At 27.6% G+C, this 19,379-nt stretch overlaps 1 protein-coding gene across 1 annotated transcript; it reads right to left on the bottom strand.

The window, feature by feature from the left end:
- Window positions 1-2,850: 2,850 nt before the first annotated feature.
- On the bottom strand, window positions 2,851-10,875 carry LOC129980953 (ribosome maturation protein SBDS-like). Its single transcript, XM_056091477.1, has 5 exons — window positions 10,575-10,875; window positions 7,820-7,949; window positions 6,211-6,411; window positions 4,071-4,232; window positions 2,851-3,082 (listed from the first exon to the last, which is right to left on the bottom strand). The coding sequence occupies exons 1-5, from the start codon at window positions 10,700-10,702 to the stop codon at window positions 2,954-2,956; spliced, it is 750 nt and encodes a 249-aa protein (XP_055947452.1). The 5' UTR covers window positions 10,703-10,875; the 3' UTR covers window positions 2,851-2,953.
- Between the last annotated feature and the right edge of the window lie 8,504 nt (window positions 10,876-19,379).

Raw genomic sequence — 19,379 nt, 5'->3', positions numbered from 1 at the left:
ATATATTCTAATTTCATATCTAAATATATTAGAATTATAAAAGTCTAGTTGAATGAAACATTCATCTTGCAGGGCTTCCAAGTAAACTAGAAAAGTTACTGAAACTTTGATTATCTATTTTTTGTAGAAAAACTTCTTGCGCCTTACATAGTTTACAAATTTTGAATAGGAATCTAATAACTGCATTCTAAAAATTGTATAATAAAGGTGTTTAGAACATTTTTGAGTATGTCAGGAAGCTTAGAAAATAAATCAGTTGCCTGAAATAATATTGTTTCATTGGTTTTGATTACTGGGAAATATCTATTTATGTACTTGATCTTTCAAACTCGTAGAAAATACAATAACTTCGCACAATTGGAGATTTCTAAAGAATTTTATTTTTTGGTTACAATAATTCCTTACATTAATGAGGTACATTATATGTTTGGGGTTTCAATGTTATAAGGCTATTGCACAATAACCAATGCCTGGCATAGTCAATAGTTTCTAAATTCTGTGTTTTAGATATATTTTCCCCCAGTCAATTAAAACCAAAATTTGGCACAGACCTACACTTAGTCACAAAATCACATATTTAAGTTGTAAATGTGATAACTCAAACACGTATTAAAGTAAGGACTGACTGTTGTTCAAACCCTTGTTGGATTTGATTCAAAATTAGATAATACATTATAAATGAATAAAACTCGGTATATAGATTTAACTAAATTTTAGCTGCTAAACAAAGGTAGATCGATAACAATTTATATTTGAAGAGACCAACTTTCTCTGAATGGATTTTAGTGTAAAGATCATATATCTAGTTCAAAGAGTTTTCACTTTTCTTCAGTATTATAATCGTCTAAATTTATTCTTTATTTCATATATGAGAAGGTGAAATGGACCTGTTGATTATTTGGGCTGCCTTTATTGTCTATACCTGATGCCATTCTAAAGAGGGTGTAGGAATAATTGGTACTATCGCCTTCAAACAAATATTTGACAGTTGGTTTAAGTGTAAAAAATATGATTTAAGACTTTTAGAGTATGTATATTCCTTCATCATAAGAAATAACTGGATTTTTATTCTATTTTTTATAAAGAATTCAACAAGAAATTAATGAATGGAAAGTGGTTTCAGAACAATTACCTGCAGGGAATAAAATGTTTTTGTTTTTCTAATATCGGATTCAACCTGATATTTGCAACTATATTTTGAATGTAATACCAATAATTTAAACACACACATTTCTTAATCCAAATTACTCATTTAGTAATGTTAGGTCAAATAAGTGAAAAGAGAATGAGACTTTTCAAATGAATGCATTTGCTTTATTGTAATATTCATAGCGGTATTCTTGCAATCAATATCCTTATAAAATAGACAACCTTTCTTCATGAATTATTTCAACAGTACATTTATTTCAGCACATCATAAAACTTAAGAAATTTTGACTCTGCCAAATAATATTTCTTCTATGACAAAACAAATATTTAAATTGCATTGTAATGGTAATAAGGACTCTGTAGTTCAGAATGGCTTATCCTATTGAAGGCATTCTGCTGCTAAAACTAATGAATAGTGAAATCAAATTTGTAGAGAACATTGGAAAATAGCTAAAAGTTCTATGAAGGTTCCCCCCCCCCCAAACAATGCATGTAAAGAAATGAATATTATTCTTAGAGTTTCACACTAAATACAATCTTTTATCAATCAACATAAGGATTCTCTGATCCACAAGTAATAATTTCAATATGCTGACTTTCTCCATATTAAAGGATATAAAATATTGCTGGTGTAATAGCTATTGTCATCATATCAGAATAAACATAATTCTGAATAGCAATTTATAATTCTTATAAAATTAAAAAGAGTGATAAGACATCAGTTTTATATAATGACAAATTTTTCCCTTGGGATTTTATTACTAAGAGAATCTTATAAGGAATTGTTTGGTATGTGCTGATTTAAGAAAGGGACTCTTAAATATCTTTATTTTAAAAAAAGTAGTTGGCATTAGACATTTTTATTCCTTCATTTGGAATGTAAGAAATCAATACTCGGCAGTTATTTAGAGCACATGTTAGAAATAATTAAATAGGATTTGGATCAAGAAATAAGAGAAAAATTTAGAATAAAGTATAAATTTAAATCTTAATTAATTTCCAATGTTTTTATTTAATGTTATATAATGTAAAAATAGCATAGATGGTATTTGCTAAATTAAAATGAATATTTACAGGATTTATTTTGTTTGTTTTCCAGTTAAGTAAATGATGAAATTGGAATAATTATTAAAAAATGTCATACACTCAAACTTGAATTAATTCTTTAAAAGAACATTTTTCTAGTCACGGTATATAAAATATTTTTAGGATTGAGATTAGTTTCAGAAAAATTATTCCTTTAGCTTATTAAATTAATTTAATTAATCAATAAGTAATGAATCAAGGTACACCATTTTGTGTAAGATAAGGAACTGAAGCGTGTAAGCGTCTATATTATTAAAAAACTTGTCAGAACTTATACCTACCTGCATAACTTCATACAACAACTGATGAATTTGGTGGTAATCATACTTCCCATGGCCCCAGAAAGGATTAAGGAACACCTTGGCCTATGTTACATTTTTTTTTTGTCAACAAATTTTCAAAATGAATGTATTTTATAGCACAACGTGCCTCGAGATCTAAGCAGTAACAAATGAAATGATTTACACATTAGTAATATAGTAACTTACAATTAGAATTAATGTTGTTCAAATGAATGGTCTAAATTGATAGTTATAAATTTTAATGAAATCAACAGTTCCATTTCATAAATTGAAACTGATGGTATATTACTTCAAAATCCTTATTGTAAGAATATTAATACAAAACTTTTTAAACTTTTATTAATAAATTGAACATCACATATATTAAGCAATAAATACATAAATTCTTTGAATAAAAACCAAACGTACTCTCAAATTTATTCCAAAGCTTCATCTCCTTCCTGAATATCTTTTAAACTTATCACTTCGAGCTGTCCTTTGCCTTTTGTCTCATTGGTCACTATTTCATCAACTTTTCTGAAGTTTCCAGGATCAATAAGGAAAACCTGAAATGTTGAATGCTTTTATTACTAAAGAAAGAATATTCACAATTCTACAAATACTAACAAATAACTTATTTTTTAATTATGAATTATAAAAAAATAATTTCATTTGCATATATTATGTAGATGACAAAAAAAAAATCTGATTTGAATAAAAGAGTGTAATATGTTAGAAATATAATGCATTTTCTGATTTATAATGAGAAAACAAAAGAGTTTCAGAAAGATGGAGTTTATTTATGTAATGTTATTTAATTAAGGAAAATATAGAAAAAGTAAATAAAGAATCTAAAAAGATTTCATTATAATGCAAATTGGATTTAAAACATTGATATAACAACAACAAAAAAATATCCTTAAGCATGAAAGGTAATTATGAGTACTTTTTATTGAGAAAGATTGAATTTTTGTTATTATTTTCTTTACAAGACAAAATATTGTCGTAATTGAATAAAGTTGTAGGACAGTAAAAGAGATTATATGATAAATTATTAATCAGAAATTTATATCTCGAACACAATCATCCACAGTCTTTACATTCTCTAAATAGAAATGTAATTGCACTTCTAGTGCCAGGTTGGATATAGTAACTATTCATCCATTAGAAATGCCGAGCTGCAGTACTAAATGAAAGTGTTTTAAAATCTGGTTTTTACTTTTAAAAAAATTGTAATGGGTTATATTTTCACAAAAAACATGGGGGTGGGAAAATAATAAAAATGAATCAACAATAAGGTGAAATACAAGCTGGGACTGATCATTGAATAACTTTCAAAAGCATCAAAATTTGCTTCTTGCACAATTGCTAGAAACAAGAATCAGTTTCCTATCATTAAGTATGGTGGTAATTCAAATGCTGAGGCCATGCTGAGGCTGACTATAGAAACACATTAACTGCATAATGCTCCCTTTTTTAATTTATAGTAATAAAATGAAAAAATAAACCAGGAACTGAGTAACTAAAAGTTTTAAAAAATCTGTTTATAAATACCATTTGTAAATTTCCTTCATCCATATTTTGTGATTCAACTGAGGCGGCAAGTTCTTTCAGTTTGTTCCTGTATGCTTTTCCTCCAGGTATAGAAACCCTCAATTTCATCTGTGATCGAGCAATTGGCATTACTTCTTGTAGTTTCTTTATAACTTCCAATGCCTTTGAAAACAAATCAAAGGTAAAATTTATGACAGGGAAATTTAAAAATAATTTAGAATTAATGCAGAATCAGATATGGACAAAAGAAAATTTTTAAATATACAAGCATAAGGGTAAATGTTTCTTTGACTGATTACACATCTGCCTAAATTGGCAACTGGTAAAAAAATTTATAAGTTAATGTGTTTTATACTAATTAACTACCAATGACTTAACTTCTTAATTTTTTAAAAGAATACTTATCTGATGAATAAGATTTCACAACTAAAAGGTAAGTATTGCAAATATTATTATTTGTTTCATAGTTTTTTTTTTTTTTTTTTTTTTAAATATAATCAAGAAGTGATATTAGTGTAGGTATAATATAGTCAGACCTTTAGTCTTATTTTGTGAAAAATCTGATTTCTCTATTCTTAACCAAAAATATTTTTAAAAGGTTTAAATGTGAAACTGGATCAAGTTGAACCATCATGATATGTTATTCCTTTGACTAGGTCAGAAGTACAATATTTCTTATTAAGTAGAAACAAAATATATTGCATCCAAGATCATTTTTTTCCCCTTCAGATTTTGAGGAAAATGGTAATTTGTGTATGCCATCTCTACTTGATCTTTGATTATATAAAGCTTATTGCAAGAAATTTCCGTTTGAATCATAAAAATCATTTTAACAGTGTAAACATAAATATGTTTTGGGAGTCTGAATTAAAATTTCTACTTCTAAAAAAATAGTTAAAATATCTCTGAATTTTAAGCAACCTGCAGATATTAAAAATTGACTACTCCAATCTGCCCTGAGACACACAGACAAATCTGAATGATTGGACAGCAATGACAGAAACTGAGGTTAAGTCCAAAGAGTCATCACTGCACGTGGTAAAATCCCTACCTTGGGAGGTACTTCCTGTTGCAGTAGTGGGTAGCCGACCCTATACCATTTTTGTACCCACTATAATTTGATGCATGATCTTGCACAATATCTTAATTTTAAGTGGTTTAATTTAACAATTAATTTTCACTTATGCTTCTTTTCTTACAAGATTACTCCTCGATTTTTAGCTTATTTTTTTAAGACTACTTTTCTTGAATTATTTAAACTCCTTATTGATAATTTCTGCCTAAATCTTTAAAAAAAAAAAATGGTTATTTGCAGAAACATTGCATTTTATGAAGATCACTGACAATATTCTGGGCTTTTTTTTTTTTTCTTTTAGTTTTGTTTAAAAATAATGCATGCTTTAAAGTTACGACATTCAGTATAGTATATTGATTATTTTCAGTCAAAAACATTTAATTTAATGAATTTAAATTATACAAAATATTAAAACAAGTTTTAAAAAAAATAATTATCAAAAAGTTTCTCAAATTAAATATATTAAATAAAAATATTTTATGATTTAAATATTTTTATTTATATAATCATGCATGGATGGCACTTTACATAAATGGTAAACAGACAAAATTTCCAGGTCCATTCTAAATCAGTAAGAATAATTTACATAAATCATGTGAAAGCATGATATAATTTAACAATATTTCAATATCAAATGCTATTAGATACAGCCAATAAAGTACCTAATGGCATTTGATGCGAGATTTTCAATTCAGTAATTCTAGCTCCTTTCTTTATGCAGTTTCTACACAATGTATTAGAATAGTATGATGTTTTATTCCAAAAAAGAATGTTTGCCATAAATTACAGTTACAAATATTATTTTTTCCATCATATGATTGTTGTTTTTATTCTTTGTAATGTAATGCATTAATTTATAATACTAATTTTAAAGTATATAACAGAAAAACTCAAAGAGGATGAACTCGCATTTCCTACAATCAATGATTAAAAAGGAAAGGTATAAAACAAACCATTCTCCTCCTTGCATTTAAAAAATGAAAGAAACTTGCAAACAAACAAAAATTATAGGAGTAATATGAGAAAACTAAAATATCTTTAAGATGAAAGCACTGAATTACATACCTGTTGTTTTGAATTTTTATTTGGTTTCACAGATATGTGACATTCTTTCATTGATTTCTCAATAATACTCATAGGATATGGTCTCTTTGTGTCTGGATTGATGCATTTATCAGCAACAATGGTTGCGATGTCCTTAAAAGTAGATTCTAAAAGAACTTGCCTCTCTTTTTCAGATATTTGAAGTTCACCTTTGGATAAAATCTGAAAAATAACAAAGCATACTTTAATATTAACTTATTTAATAGTTTTTTAAAAGATGAATTTCTACACAAAAAAGCATATCACACACTTTTCAAGTTATTTTATTTAATGAATAATACAACTGCCTGAGTAATTAAACAGTTGGCTAAGAAAAGAATAGTCTAGTGGTTAATTATGCCGCTAAACAATGTATAAGTAAGCAAGGTATCAAAATAATATTAAAACATTTCAGGAAATATCCATTAACCCTTGACTAAGGAATATGATGTGGTTGCCAAAATGAATTTTTTTTTTGGATGATTATTTGTCAAAAGTGGTAATCCTAAATAAATTCTAGTACAACCTTAAAAAACAAAACTGTAATTCTCTTGAAGAAATAATTCACAATCCATAAAAGTGGACAAGGTGATGGACTAGCAAGTCTCTTAAACATAGAGAATATAATAACTCTGGCATTCAGACAACATCTTAGTGTTCTTAAGTCTTAAAAAAAAACCCACCTAACAGTATATATATATATATATATATATATATATATATATATATATATATACTGTTAGGTGGTTAGGTGGTATATATATATATAACATAATTTTGCAGATGCATGGCTAAAAAAAAAAAAAAAAAAAAAAACTTTTGGAATTAACTTTAATTTATTTTGTATGGGAGGCATATTATGTGTATGAAGAACTGGAATTAAGATGTATCAATTTACATCATGGCATCACAGCAAAAGAGAGAGAAATTTGTCCTGCTTAAGACATCATATAGCAAAGAAATCCCTATCAAAATCTTAGAATAAAATCACTATGGGAACAGTTATCTTTTAAAAAGATTCTAAGGTATTAAGGATTTTTATCCCTTTGGTCCCAGCATGAGAATCGACAGAATCAGTAATATTGCTGTGTGCTAGAAATAATTAAAAAGTGGGAATTGGTTTTAATTGGTTATTGAAAATATCAGAATATTTTAGAATTAAGAATATTAAGAATATAAATTATATGTCATTACACACACACATATATATATATATATATATATATATATATATATATATGCAGTAAAATAACCCTGAAAAGGAGTTCAAATAGGACAAACCTATGTAGCATAGGAGATAGGAGAGGACATGACTGTGCTTGCAACAATAAGTAATTGTATCAGGTAGAATCAAAAAACACAGAGGACAAATCATTTATAATTTCATTGGCAATTAACAAAAGGAAACTCAAATCTTAATAAAATCATATAAGAAAACCAATCAATTTTATACTTTTTGCAAAATAACAATAGAGTTTTTATTCTATTATTATGACTTTCAAATGTTGGAAAACAAAAGTTTTTAATATTATAGATAAATAATTTAATTACAATGTAAATAATTTATATGAGAAGGTAATTTCATCTTTACCTCTTCACAAATTTGTGTCTGGTTATCTGTTCCAAAGCATTTAATGAGATCTTCCTTTTTTGCTGCTTGCCCTTTGGAAACATTAGTGAAAACAACATGCGTTTGAAGTACTTCATCAATATCTTTTTCTCTGCAAAATGAAATATAAATTTTAAAATGGTAATAAATAAATGTCCATGGTTAGGTAATATAGCAATTTCTTTAAAAAATAAATTTACTCTTTAATGTTTTTAGATTTTCATACCAATAATTAAAAATTATACAATAAGATTACATAATTTTTCTTTCTTAAATATACACTGTACAATTTAATGAAAGGAATTTAAAAAATTTTGAAAACTACTATATATATATATATATATACACACACACACTTTTTTTTTTACAAATTACATCCATATAAATATTGAATTCCTAAGAATAACTAGTAACATTATACGTTTTTAACAGCAGCCAATGGTTCATCAAATATTCAGCAAATTTATACAGTGAAATTGGTATTAAAGAATTAAATGAGTTAATATGATATTTATTTTATTGCATTAATTTATTATGTAATATATAATATCTTTCTAGCGACAATGATAATATGGTACAACCGAATTCAATGCATTAATGAGGTATTTATTATTATAACTATAAGATGAGGAAAATTTTTATTTTTTAAAGGTATGTCTTAGTTTATATTTTAAAAAGTCTTGATACAATGAGGAAAGACCCTATTATGGAAGCTGCTTAGTTATTATGCAGATTTTAATAATAGGTTTAGAATCAGGAAAAATCTATTATTGTACACTGAATCTAATGTAATGTATTTTTTCCATATATTCCGTAAATTTTTTATCACAAATTTTATAGAAATAAAAATAAATAAATCTTTATTAAAAAATTGGTTTTGGTATAGTCTAAAAACATCAGGTCAGGATCTACATTCAAATGCTGGTTTATTCTAGTTTGAAAAAGAATTGCTGAATGTAAATTTTTTATACTATACACATTTTTTTTAATACAATGCAATTATGCTATAATATACTAATAATTTCAATGCTAATATATAATTTGAGTTAAATCTAAAGACTGCTTAAATTCATCACACATGCTTTTTTAAAAAAATTTTTACCAACTTTTAGCAGAAGTTTGGTGTTGCTGTTGTGTCTGCCACATAGTGTCATCTTGATATGAGCATACTAATAATACAAATTAGAAAAGCGAAACAAATGTCCTTCTATAAAAGTAAACTTTAAAGAATTCAAATCTTTTAAGAGAAATTCTGAATAACTTTTTCGTTATTTTTTAAAACTATTTTACAAACAAAATCAAGCTTTTGCTTGATCAGAAACACTACCTAACTAATATGCAATTATTAAATAAAACTGCATATTTTCCATATTAAAAATTAACTCAATTGCTTATGGATCAAAACCTGATGTTTATTCAAATCTATATATATATTTAAATGAAAAATTGTGAGTAATGTACATATGGACCACTATCAGCAGTCGAATAAAAAATATGCATTCAACATTCAACTGACTGTAATAGTATTTTAATTCTGACAATTATTTATTATGCTAAGATAATTTAAATTCTTTTCAATTACAAGAATATATATATATATATATATAATATTCATAACAAATATTATAATTTTTATAAAATAGCTTTTATATATCAAAATAAAAAAATTTAGTGCATGAATTAAAAAGATGTGAAATTTTAACCTAAATATTGTGAAATTTTAACCTAAATATCTCTTAGAACTAGGGTTCTCATCCTTTATTTCTTAGCACACTCTTTTAATTATTCTTTTAAATATCGAGTACCCCTTACTGTCACATCCTCCTTCATGCAAAGAAAGTTTTAATGATAACATTAAGGATTTATGTAATTAAGAGCAATAAACTATTCCAACTATTGTTTGATTTAAACTAAAAACTATTCATCGTCCTAATCACTTACACAAACTGAAACAATTTCAATGCAACCTTTATACTTATTTCATATAACTGAATTTTATGGAGTTCATTGAAGCTTATTTCAATATTATTTATTAATTTATGTATATGGTGCCTGCTATTGGAAGGTATTAGAAAAATTACAAATCTTAACATTTTAACTATGCATTTTTGGTATTTTTACATACCTGTACTATCCAGCAAACTTTCTGTCATGCATGATTTCTACTTTTCAAATAAATAGGAAAATCTAATTTTTATAACTTTTTTTTTCATTTTAATCTCTTATGCATTGTGTTTTTACCATCGCAAGCATAACTTTCAAGAACGCTTCACTGATATGCTGCAATATAGGACAGACATATAGGTTGGAAAATTCTGTTCTAGAACATCTCAACTATCCACCTTCAGGAAAGTACAATATAGATTTTCTTTTTTTTTCTTAAGAATTAAAAGCAAGGCTTTAAACATGATATCATTATATAATAACAAAGACTATATTTAATTAATTAATTTTAAAACTAATGCGAAAATTTTAACTTCAACTTATTAAATCATATAATTAATCAGGAACATATTAGATTTGCTAATAATTAGAAATACATTCCTAAACTTCTTGTCAATTGCTCAAAAGATAAGTTAATGACAAATATACATAACAATAAAAAAATTATGAATATCCAAATCAAAACCAAATAAGTGACAAGATCACATTTGTCATCTCACAAAGCAAATGGCATTACTCGTATAAAATATCACTAGCACAAGATGTATAAGCAGCATACATTTACAAAACTTACACTTTATTTCTCCATGACATGACTTTATTTTTATAACATGCGATTTCAAATCTTTTCCCTCCTTTCTTCATGCGTACGACGGCCACATTAGTTAATCTTATTTGATTTGTTGGTGTGAATATTGACATTTTCTCCAAGTACCTTTAAGAATTCACAAGCAATAAGTAGGTAGAAAACGCCTCAGCAAATTTACAGTTTGTAAAATTGAAACAGGTTAGATTTCCAAAAAAATAAGTAAATTTATCAAAACACTACGATGTTAAATTGTATTCCAAAACATTCAATTCAATGCATGACGCAATGTAGGTGCAAATACAGTTAGTCTAAAATAATTCTTATATATATTACGGGACAGTATAAATTTTAATTTCTACATAACATTTATTGGTGAATATTCAGAAAAAGATAATAATCTAGAGATTAAACTATTTCTCTCACAGCAAACTTGAATTAATCCAAAAATGTAATTATTTCATTTTATTTGAGTAATGATATGTTTTGAAACTACATGAGGACTATTCGGGATGGATCTCTCTCAATCTCAGGCTGGATGATTACTGTATTGAGATCGTGTGTAATATGTGTAAATATGTGCACATAAAGTTTGTTCTTTTGTTATGGTTGTCATCACACAGTATTTTGGCCGTAGATACTGTGTTTGCACCTTCATCGTGTACTATTTACTTAAGGTTCAACTTTTCGTCTCTTTTGTTTTAACTTAAAATCACCATAAAACATAATGGCAGCTATGGAAAAGCTCACGCAATAATAATTCAAAAGCATAACCAATCGCAAAACTTGGAGTATAAGAAAAGAATGCCTTAATGATGCAATTCAACATGTGCTCCTGCTTGTCATATATCCTATTCTGTCGTCAGAAATCCTTTTCACCCCAAAGATAGATTCAATAAAATACTAGATTCGTACCAAAGATTTATATTTCTTAATTAATGCTAGCCAATATCATGCAAGGTATTTACCGTCGTATCCATGATTTAAAAGTTTGTGGAAAGGAAGGGGGGGATAAGACCAATATTGGAGAGTATGCGGGAAAGTTTCGGGGAGAGCATTCCCACTGGTTTATTAAAAAGACTACTTTACCCTTAAATAAATACATTTTTAATTTCAAAGCCACTTATGAAATTTATTGCATTTGAAGTATAATTATATACATTTTTTTGTAGTTTTGTCACAAAAAATTATGTGAATGTTGAATTGCAGTATAAAAAACTATCAAGTCTGCCTTTCGCATCCGACACTTCTATCTTTGCTCAATTAGATCGATAATTCTCGTCAAAAAAAAAAAAAAGAATATTATATGCGCTGCAATTATCGATCTGCAACATTACTAATTTTACATGTAATATTTGATGATAAATTATTCCTAATCAAAATTTGCATCTGAATAAGATTTTAGAACCAAGTATCTTTTGTTTGAAAATTAAAAAAAAAATGAATATTCAATGTACTAGGTGTTTTTTTCGAGACTATAAAAATCAAAGATGTAAACAATAAAGAAAAATAAAGGGAGCGAAGATTGTCTTTTAGAGTGGGGGGGGAGGGAGGAAGAATCAGTTGGCTGCACCCTAAACCATTTTTTTTAAAAGTTTTCGATCTCCCCCCCCTTTAAATTCAGTGGTTGAGAGGGCTACGCTGGTCTTGAAATCATTCAATAATTGGCATGCTCAATGAGATTGCATGGGGTGCAAAATCAATAACCCCGATTGCTTTTTTCTTGCTTGTTGATTCATTTGCTATCTTATTTTTATGCTTTGATTGCTTTTTTACATTTCCGTTGATTATGGAACTCTAAAGTAAAAAAAATAAGCGAACAGCATCGAATTCTCAGATGAGAAAGTAAGAAAATTCGATAAAAAACGAAGCTGTAACTTCTAAAAATGATTTCAAAGAGTGCTTTGACTCTTTAGCGTAAATGTACGAACCATCAATAGTATTTAAAATCACATAGAGCTATCTGACTTTTGCTAGATAAATATGTTGTTGTTTTTCAATAAAAACCTGGTCATGGTTCTTTCACACAACACATTTATTATGTACGCGCGCATACACACATATATGAAAGACGAATAAAAAAATCAAATGATATTTTCAGTTCAATATCATAAGAGCATGGATACATCTACAAGCGCTTGCACGGAGGAAGGGAATGAGTGATTAGTATGAGGGAAGAGGGGGAGTGCAATATATAAATATTCATTCGCACAAAGATATTATAGAAATATAGTTCGTTCCCTTCATCCCAACAAAATAATTAAATATCGGAGCAATGTCTCACTTAATTATTGATAAAAGTCGTACCCTAACTATTCGTCGGATTTTGTTTCGACCTCTGGGGAAACATGTGGCTTATCTGATTATTATTAGTGATTTATCCGAAGCTTTTGGACATTGCCGGAGATAAGTATATGCATGTAAAAGTTTAGATCATATTGTATTCCACATGATTATATATGTATATAATTTCCCTGGCTTGAGAAAGAAACCCAGACATTATAAAGAAAAAAATTTTTCATGAAGCTGTCATTTCAGTAATTAGAGCGAATGATAACTTTTTTTTTCAAAAAACATCACAAGTCATCAATTAATAAGACTTCTGTCCTCCTCTGAATTCGACTATTTCGGGGATGAAAATATTTCTGCTTCCCCTTCAAATATTTATTGAACATGCAATCAGAACTGTTTGAAACTACTCATAACTTTATAAATCATTGTTTGATTATGATATTCAGGGTTTTAATTATATCGATGGACAATGGAAATCTGATGACAATCATTGGCGACAAACTGTTGGGAAAGTTATTAATATTTTGAAATATGCTGGCAGCAGATATGCATATATCTCCTGCGGTTCAGAACTATAGGACGAGGAATTGCCAACAGTTTTGATCAGCAGTTTCTCCTGAAATCTAATGAAAATCAGAAAAGAACGGGATTAGTTTTAAGCAGTATCCAACTGCAATGAATGCACTTCAAGTTGTTAATTGCTCTTCTTGCAGTTAGTGCCACTAATGATTTGCATGAGTATATGAATCGCATGAATACATTATCAATATAAAAAGATGCTATTCCATGCTATTCATTAACAGAGGAAAATGTCTGCTCACTGGAAGGGGAAACATGTTTATAAAGAGAAGATACTCTAGAAGAAAGAAAATGAAGATATTACATTGGACAGTTTTCGGATCTGATTTCATAAAAAAAATAAAAGGCGTGGTGCCTTTTATATGATTCTTTAAAAATGATTTCTTTTTCACTCTAGGAAATATAACCAATAATGTAAGTTTCATTATTAATATGCTACTAAATTGTTGGATAATATTAGCAGTAAATATTTAATAGGATTACATCTCTTTAGAATTACATAAGCTCACTGAGTTCCAGAAAAACTTCTGATCGAAGATGTACTCTAAAAAGAATTTTGATGAAAATACTGAAAATTCGTCCTCAGTATTGAGAAATTTTACCTATAACAATTTTAACGTTATTTGTGACAGTTTAACTGCAGAACTTTCGAAAGGAAATAAAATATATAAACACTAATTTGAAATTTTCAAAGTATTTTCAATTCAAAATAACTACTGTAATTCTGGTAACCTAGGTAAAGAAAATTTATATTGAAGAATTGTATGCATGAGATACTTATGCGTTGTTGTGAGTTATTGCACTTTACAAGCCCGCTGAAAGTTATCTGTCAGCGATTTAATCCAAGTGAGTGTCTCTTGTTTTTTCAGTAGCGCCAACTAGGGCCAAGAGTATGACTTAGCTACTCGCACGACACAGCCATTTTTACGAGCGGACTTCATTCATGCATCCACAGACCGTTATTTAAACCTGAATCAGAGAACGATCACGTCTGAACCAGTACCCCAATTAGTATTACGCTCGAGATGGAGGACTTTGTGACCACGACGATTTATACGTGCGCCAGCCACCACACACATTGGGAGTCTTCGGCCGGTGTGGTACGAACTCGCAAACAAAGGAATACGACTCCAACGCCCTATCGACCAGGCTATTCTGGCCAATGAGATACTTGTAATATTTGGGGCGAATTAGAGGAGCTCTTTTATTTATAAAAGACGACAAAGAAAAATTCTGTAACGTAATTTAAATGCTTAAAACCATGACAATGCTATCATTGCCCTTCTCTTAAGTTAAAAATAAACTCTGTTCGTAATGAATTTTTCATTAGAAATCTTTTTACTTTCTCGTATACGTAATATAGCGAATGTATAGTAATTTTCAAAAAATTCAATCGCGAGATTTTAAAAAAGAATATCCATATTTTAGACTCTGAGTTCGGAAAACACATTTTTGAAAAATGTTTGTCTGCTTGTGATCAAGATAACATAAAAACGCTTTGAGCTAGACGGTTGAAATTTGGTAAACAGTCTTTACATCAAATTTGCAGATATCTATCAAATTTTTAAAAAAATCTGTTCTGAAAAAATCCGTCAATCCAACTATTCGAATATAAGTTAGCACGATAACTGCAACGCAAAGGATTGATTGTCTGTCGGTCTGTACGTTCAAAAACATGAAAAACGCGACAATTCAAAAACGCAATGACTTAAATATATAAAATTAGGTAGGAGATTTTGTGAACTACAAGTGCAGTTTTGCATCAAATTTTTGTTACAAGCGATTGAGAAAAACGTGTCTAAAGCACGAATTCGAACTTTAAATACCATTAACCGCATGCAAGGGATTAATCGCCAAAAAACTCGCCAAGGGTGGATTCAGTAAAAATTCTAAATTCAAGACAAAATTTAATATTTCCTAACTAATGTGCGCAATTGCCATGCAAGGCTTTTCTAGTATGACAAGTTTATTAAAATGTATGCAAGAAAATGTTGGGTAGTTCATTCCTGATGGTTCTGAATATGAAAAAAATTATAAACTATTGTAGTAAGTGAATATCGATATACAATTTAATGGAATTTATATGCGTAGAATAAAAGCAATTAAATAGAGTCGATATGTCTGAAATTATATAAAAAAAATTTCTGGAAAGAAGGTTTTTTTTTTGGGGGGGGGGAATTATATAAATTTTTATTTTATTTAAAATCAAATTATAAGCTATTGCAATGAGTTTTTTTAGAAATTATTCTCATGTTTTATATAATTTTTGTTAAGAGTTTAAATAAATTTTCAACAAGCATTTATATTTCAAAAAGATAAAAACAATTTTTATTAATAAGATTTAACATATTATTTTGATTTTCCTAATAAAACATAGTTATATATTATATTACTTACGAATTAAAATTAAAGGTTTTAAATTTTTATTTTCGTGTTTCAAAATTTAAGCGTGTATTTAAAATGAAATACATGTTCTAATCAAACGTTTCTCTGAGCCTTTTTTGTATGACTGTATTTTAAATATTTTAAATGTAATAATTTATAATAATAGATCATTCGAAATAATTTAGATTCGCAATCCTTTTTTTTAACTATCGAATAATCTAAAAAAGTTTCAAAATGATTCGAATTTTATATTAATTTACTATTTACTTTTCAGTACTATTTCATTGAAAAAATTTTCAAAATACATCATTCCATAATACATGATTTCGTGTCTTTAAAACTTTTAAATTATAAAAAAAGTGCCAGAGGTAAAGTAGTTTATCATAGACAGACATCCTTCAAGATGAGAACACAAAAAGAAAAGAGAAAATGTGTTGAATTTGCTAGTATAAAGATATAAATGTAATATTTTTGGGTTTTTTTTTCATTCTTACTTTCTTATTTATCAATATTTAGAATAAAATTAATTATGATTTTTAGATTTATAACTCATTTAATGTTATGTAGAATACAATTGTTATTTTTTGGCAATTATACTCGAAGTTATTTTGGGAAGAAAAGTGAATTATTATTATTATTGCTTTCTTGTATACGCAGTATAGAGAAAGTATTACAATCATCAAAAAAATGCTTTGAGCTAGAGGAATGAAATTTGGTATACGATCTTTACACTAAAATTACCGATTTCTATTGAAATTTTGTGTACAATCTAGGCAGAAAAAGTCCAGTCCGTCTGTCAAGCTGTTTGAATATAAATTAACATGATAGTTACAAAAGGAAGAGAGTTAGATAAATAAAATTCGGTACACAGATTTAACATTTGTAGTTTAGAGACCTGTCAAATTTTGAGCTAAATACAACTATGGGGTGACTGTCTGTCGATATTCAGAAGCATGTAAATGCCATAATTCAAAAACACAATGACTTAAATATGTCAAATTTGATATGGGATTTTGTGATTACAGGTGCAGTTTTGTGTTATATTTTTGTTTCAATCGATTAAGTAAAACGTATCTAAAACACAAATTCGATTTTTGAATGCTAAGGTGTATGTACACACTTAAAACTTCGAAAATCGTTCAAAATATCGAATATTTTTTTATTACTTAATAATGTTTTCTTATCCTTTAGCTTTCCAACGGTACCAAGATGTTGTCAATATTCGAAATATTTTTCGAGTTATAATTATTTTTCTTGAGGTGCTTTCATTAAAAACTCTAGTTACGGTGTTTTTAAAACTCATTTTATGAAGAATGATATTTTTCCACTATGTTGCTTCATTCAAACAATCATAACTCAACAAGAATTGAACCAAATACAGTTATTTATATATCAAAATAATCTGTATGAAATAGCGGATGTTTTGCGCCTCAATCGAAGTTATATTTATAGAAATAAATTTTTAATAGCTGTTTAAAAGTTAAAATTAGAGAAAAAATCTCGCCTTTTCTATTTATCGTTGATGAAAAAATTGTTTAAAAGAAACTATACATTTTTATAACTTGTTTGAGGCAAACATGAAGACTCATATGAGGCATCATTTCCAACTAGAATGGTGTGTTTGTACACATTAGAATTTAAGATATCATGTTTCAAAAAATAGGCTAATTAGCTCATTAAATATTATTTAATGAATTAATAATGAGTGTAATATGGTTTTTTCTCACTGAAATGAGTTTAAACATATATTAATGACCTACTTTGAAAAAATTGGATTTTTAAAGTTAAAATTTAAAAAAAATCTTCAAGTGTGTACGTACACCTTTTAATACATGCCAAAGATTAATCGCCAAATAACGCGTCAAGAATAACACGATAAATTCAGTAAAAATGCTAAACTCATATCATAGGTTCATATTTCGTAACTATTGTAAGCCAATGCCTTGTAAGACGTTCTCTGGCATGACAAATTTATTAGAGACTATGCGACAAAGTTTTCAGGAGACTACTTACACTGTTTTTTTTAAGCGATAAATCCTAAAGTTATTTTCATTACTATTAACGCAAATATTAATCTACTCAAACTATAGATATATAGCTTAAAATTACTACATTCAAAGCATTTTAATTACCAAAGATTAATTACACTTATTAATTGAGTAATTAAAATCAAACCATGGTATATTAATAAAGTACAATTTTTATTAGCTACTCGATTTTGTGGACTATCTGGATTCCCTTAAATATGAGTTATGGTTGATTACCATAGAATGGTTAGCACATAAATATTACTGATTCCTACAGTAAAATATTAAAGATGAAATTGTGATGTGACAGGTGTAAGTAATATCAAAATACAAGTAATACAGTTTGTGCTTCTTTCAAGTAGTGTTATTTTATTATACTTGCACCTGCTTGTTCATTCTGTAAACAAAGTTTCCTGATGCATTCTAGTTCAATGGCATTAAAATTCTACCGAAAACATCGCTTTTCAGATAATCAATCTTCGAATTGTTCGGTGTCCTTACACAGAGCTGACCTTCTCTATAAAGGGGCTTAGGTGCAAGAAGCAATTTAAGGCCCTAATTTTTTGTGAAGTACAAAAAAAAAAAAAAAAATACAAACACGAACATACATTATTATGTTTATTTTAATGCGATATTTTGTTTTTATAATACATCAATTACTTCAGAAAAATTACAATTTTTTGCAATTTCTTTTTCGATGCTTTATACAAGAAGTGCATTTGAGCATTCTGAACACATGCTTCACCGAATATAATTCTTTATTAATTTTAATTTGCTGAAAGAGCGCTCAGCACTTGCTGTAGTAACTGGCAACGTAAAGAAAAGTTTTAACACAGTTAATATATTTAGAAATAACTCATTATAATTATTATTTAGTATCCAATGCAAAATGTCTTGTGTGTTATTTACATCTCTTTCATTCAAAATCAAATCCCGTAACAATCACATTTCTTGGATTAACATTTACAAAGTTTTTGGAACATTTCTCTAATTTATATTTTGTGTCTTGTGGCAAAGTCTGACGACAGCTACGCAAACACCTTCAATAGCTCTTAATCTCTAAGAATAAATTTCAATTTTTCTGGCGTGTTTGTGGTTTCGAAGGGTTTAAGACTGAAATCATGTATAAAACTTAAAGAGTAAATGTAGGAAGAAGGTATATAAATTATTTATATCATCATTTTTCAAAATATGAAGTTTTTTCATGTATAAAACAGATTCCTAATTAAAGATAAATTTGACAGAAAATGAAAAAAGCTACAAAATACTAATTTTATTTAATACATCCTATATTATTAAATTTTAGCGAAATAAATGATTGCATTTCACTTTCCAGGTTTTGAGCATTATTTGTGCCACTTGAAGCTTTAATTCAATTTCTGGATACTTTTTATAGTAAGACACAGTAATTAAAGGTTCGGTAAGACTTAAGATTAATGTCCAGTTACTTGCAAAACATGACAAAATCATACCAACTTTCTGAAAACTCGTCAACAGTCAATCAAATAAG

Source organism: Argiope bruennichi, chromosome 1, assembly GCF_947563725.1.
Source record: "Argiope bruennichi chromosome 1, qqArgBrue1.1, whole genome shotgun sequence".
In the NCBI taxonomy this organism is placed as follows: Eukaryota; Metazoa; Arthropoda; class Arachnida; order Araneae; family Araneidae; genus Argiope; species Argiope bruennichi.
This window is presented reverse-complemented; position numbering and strand designations above follow the sequence as displayed.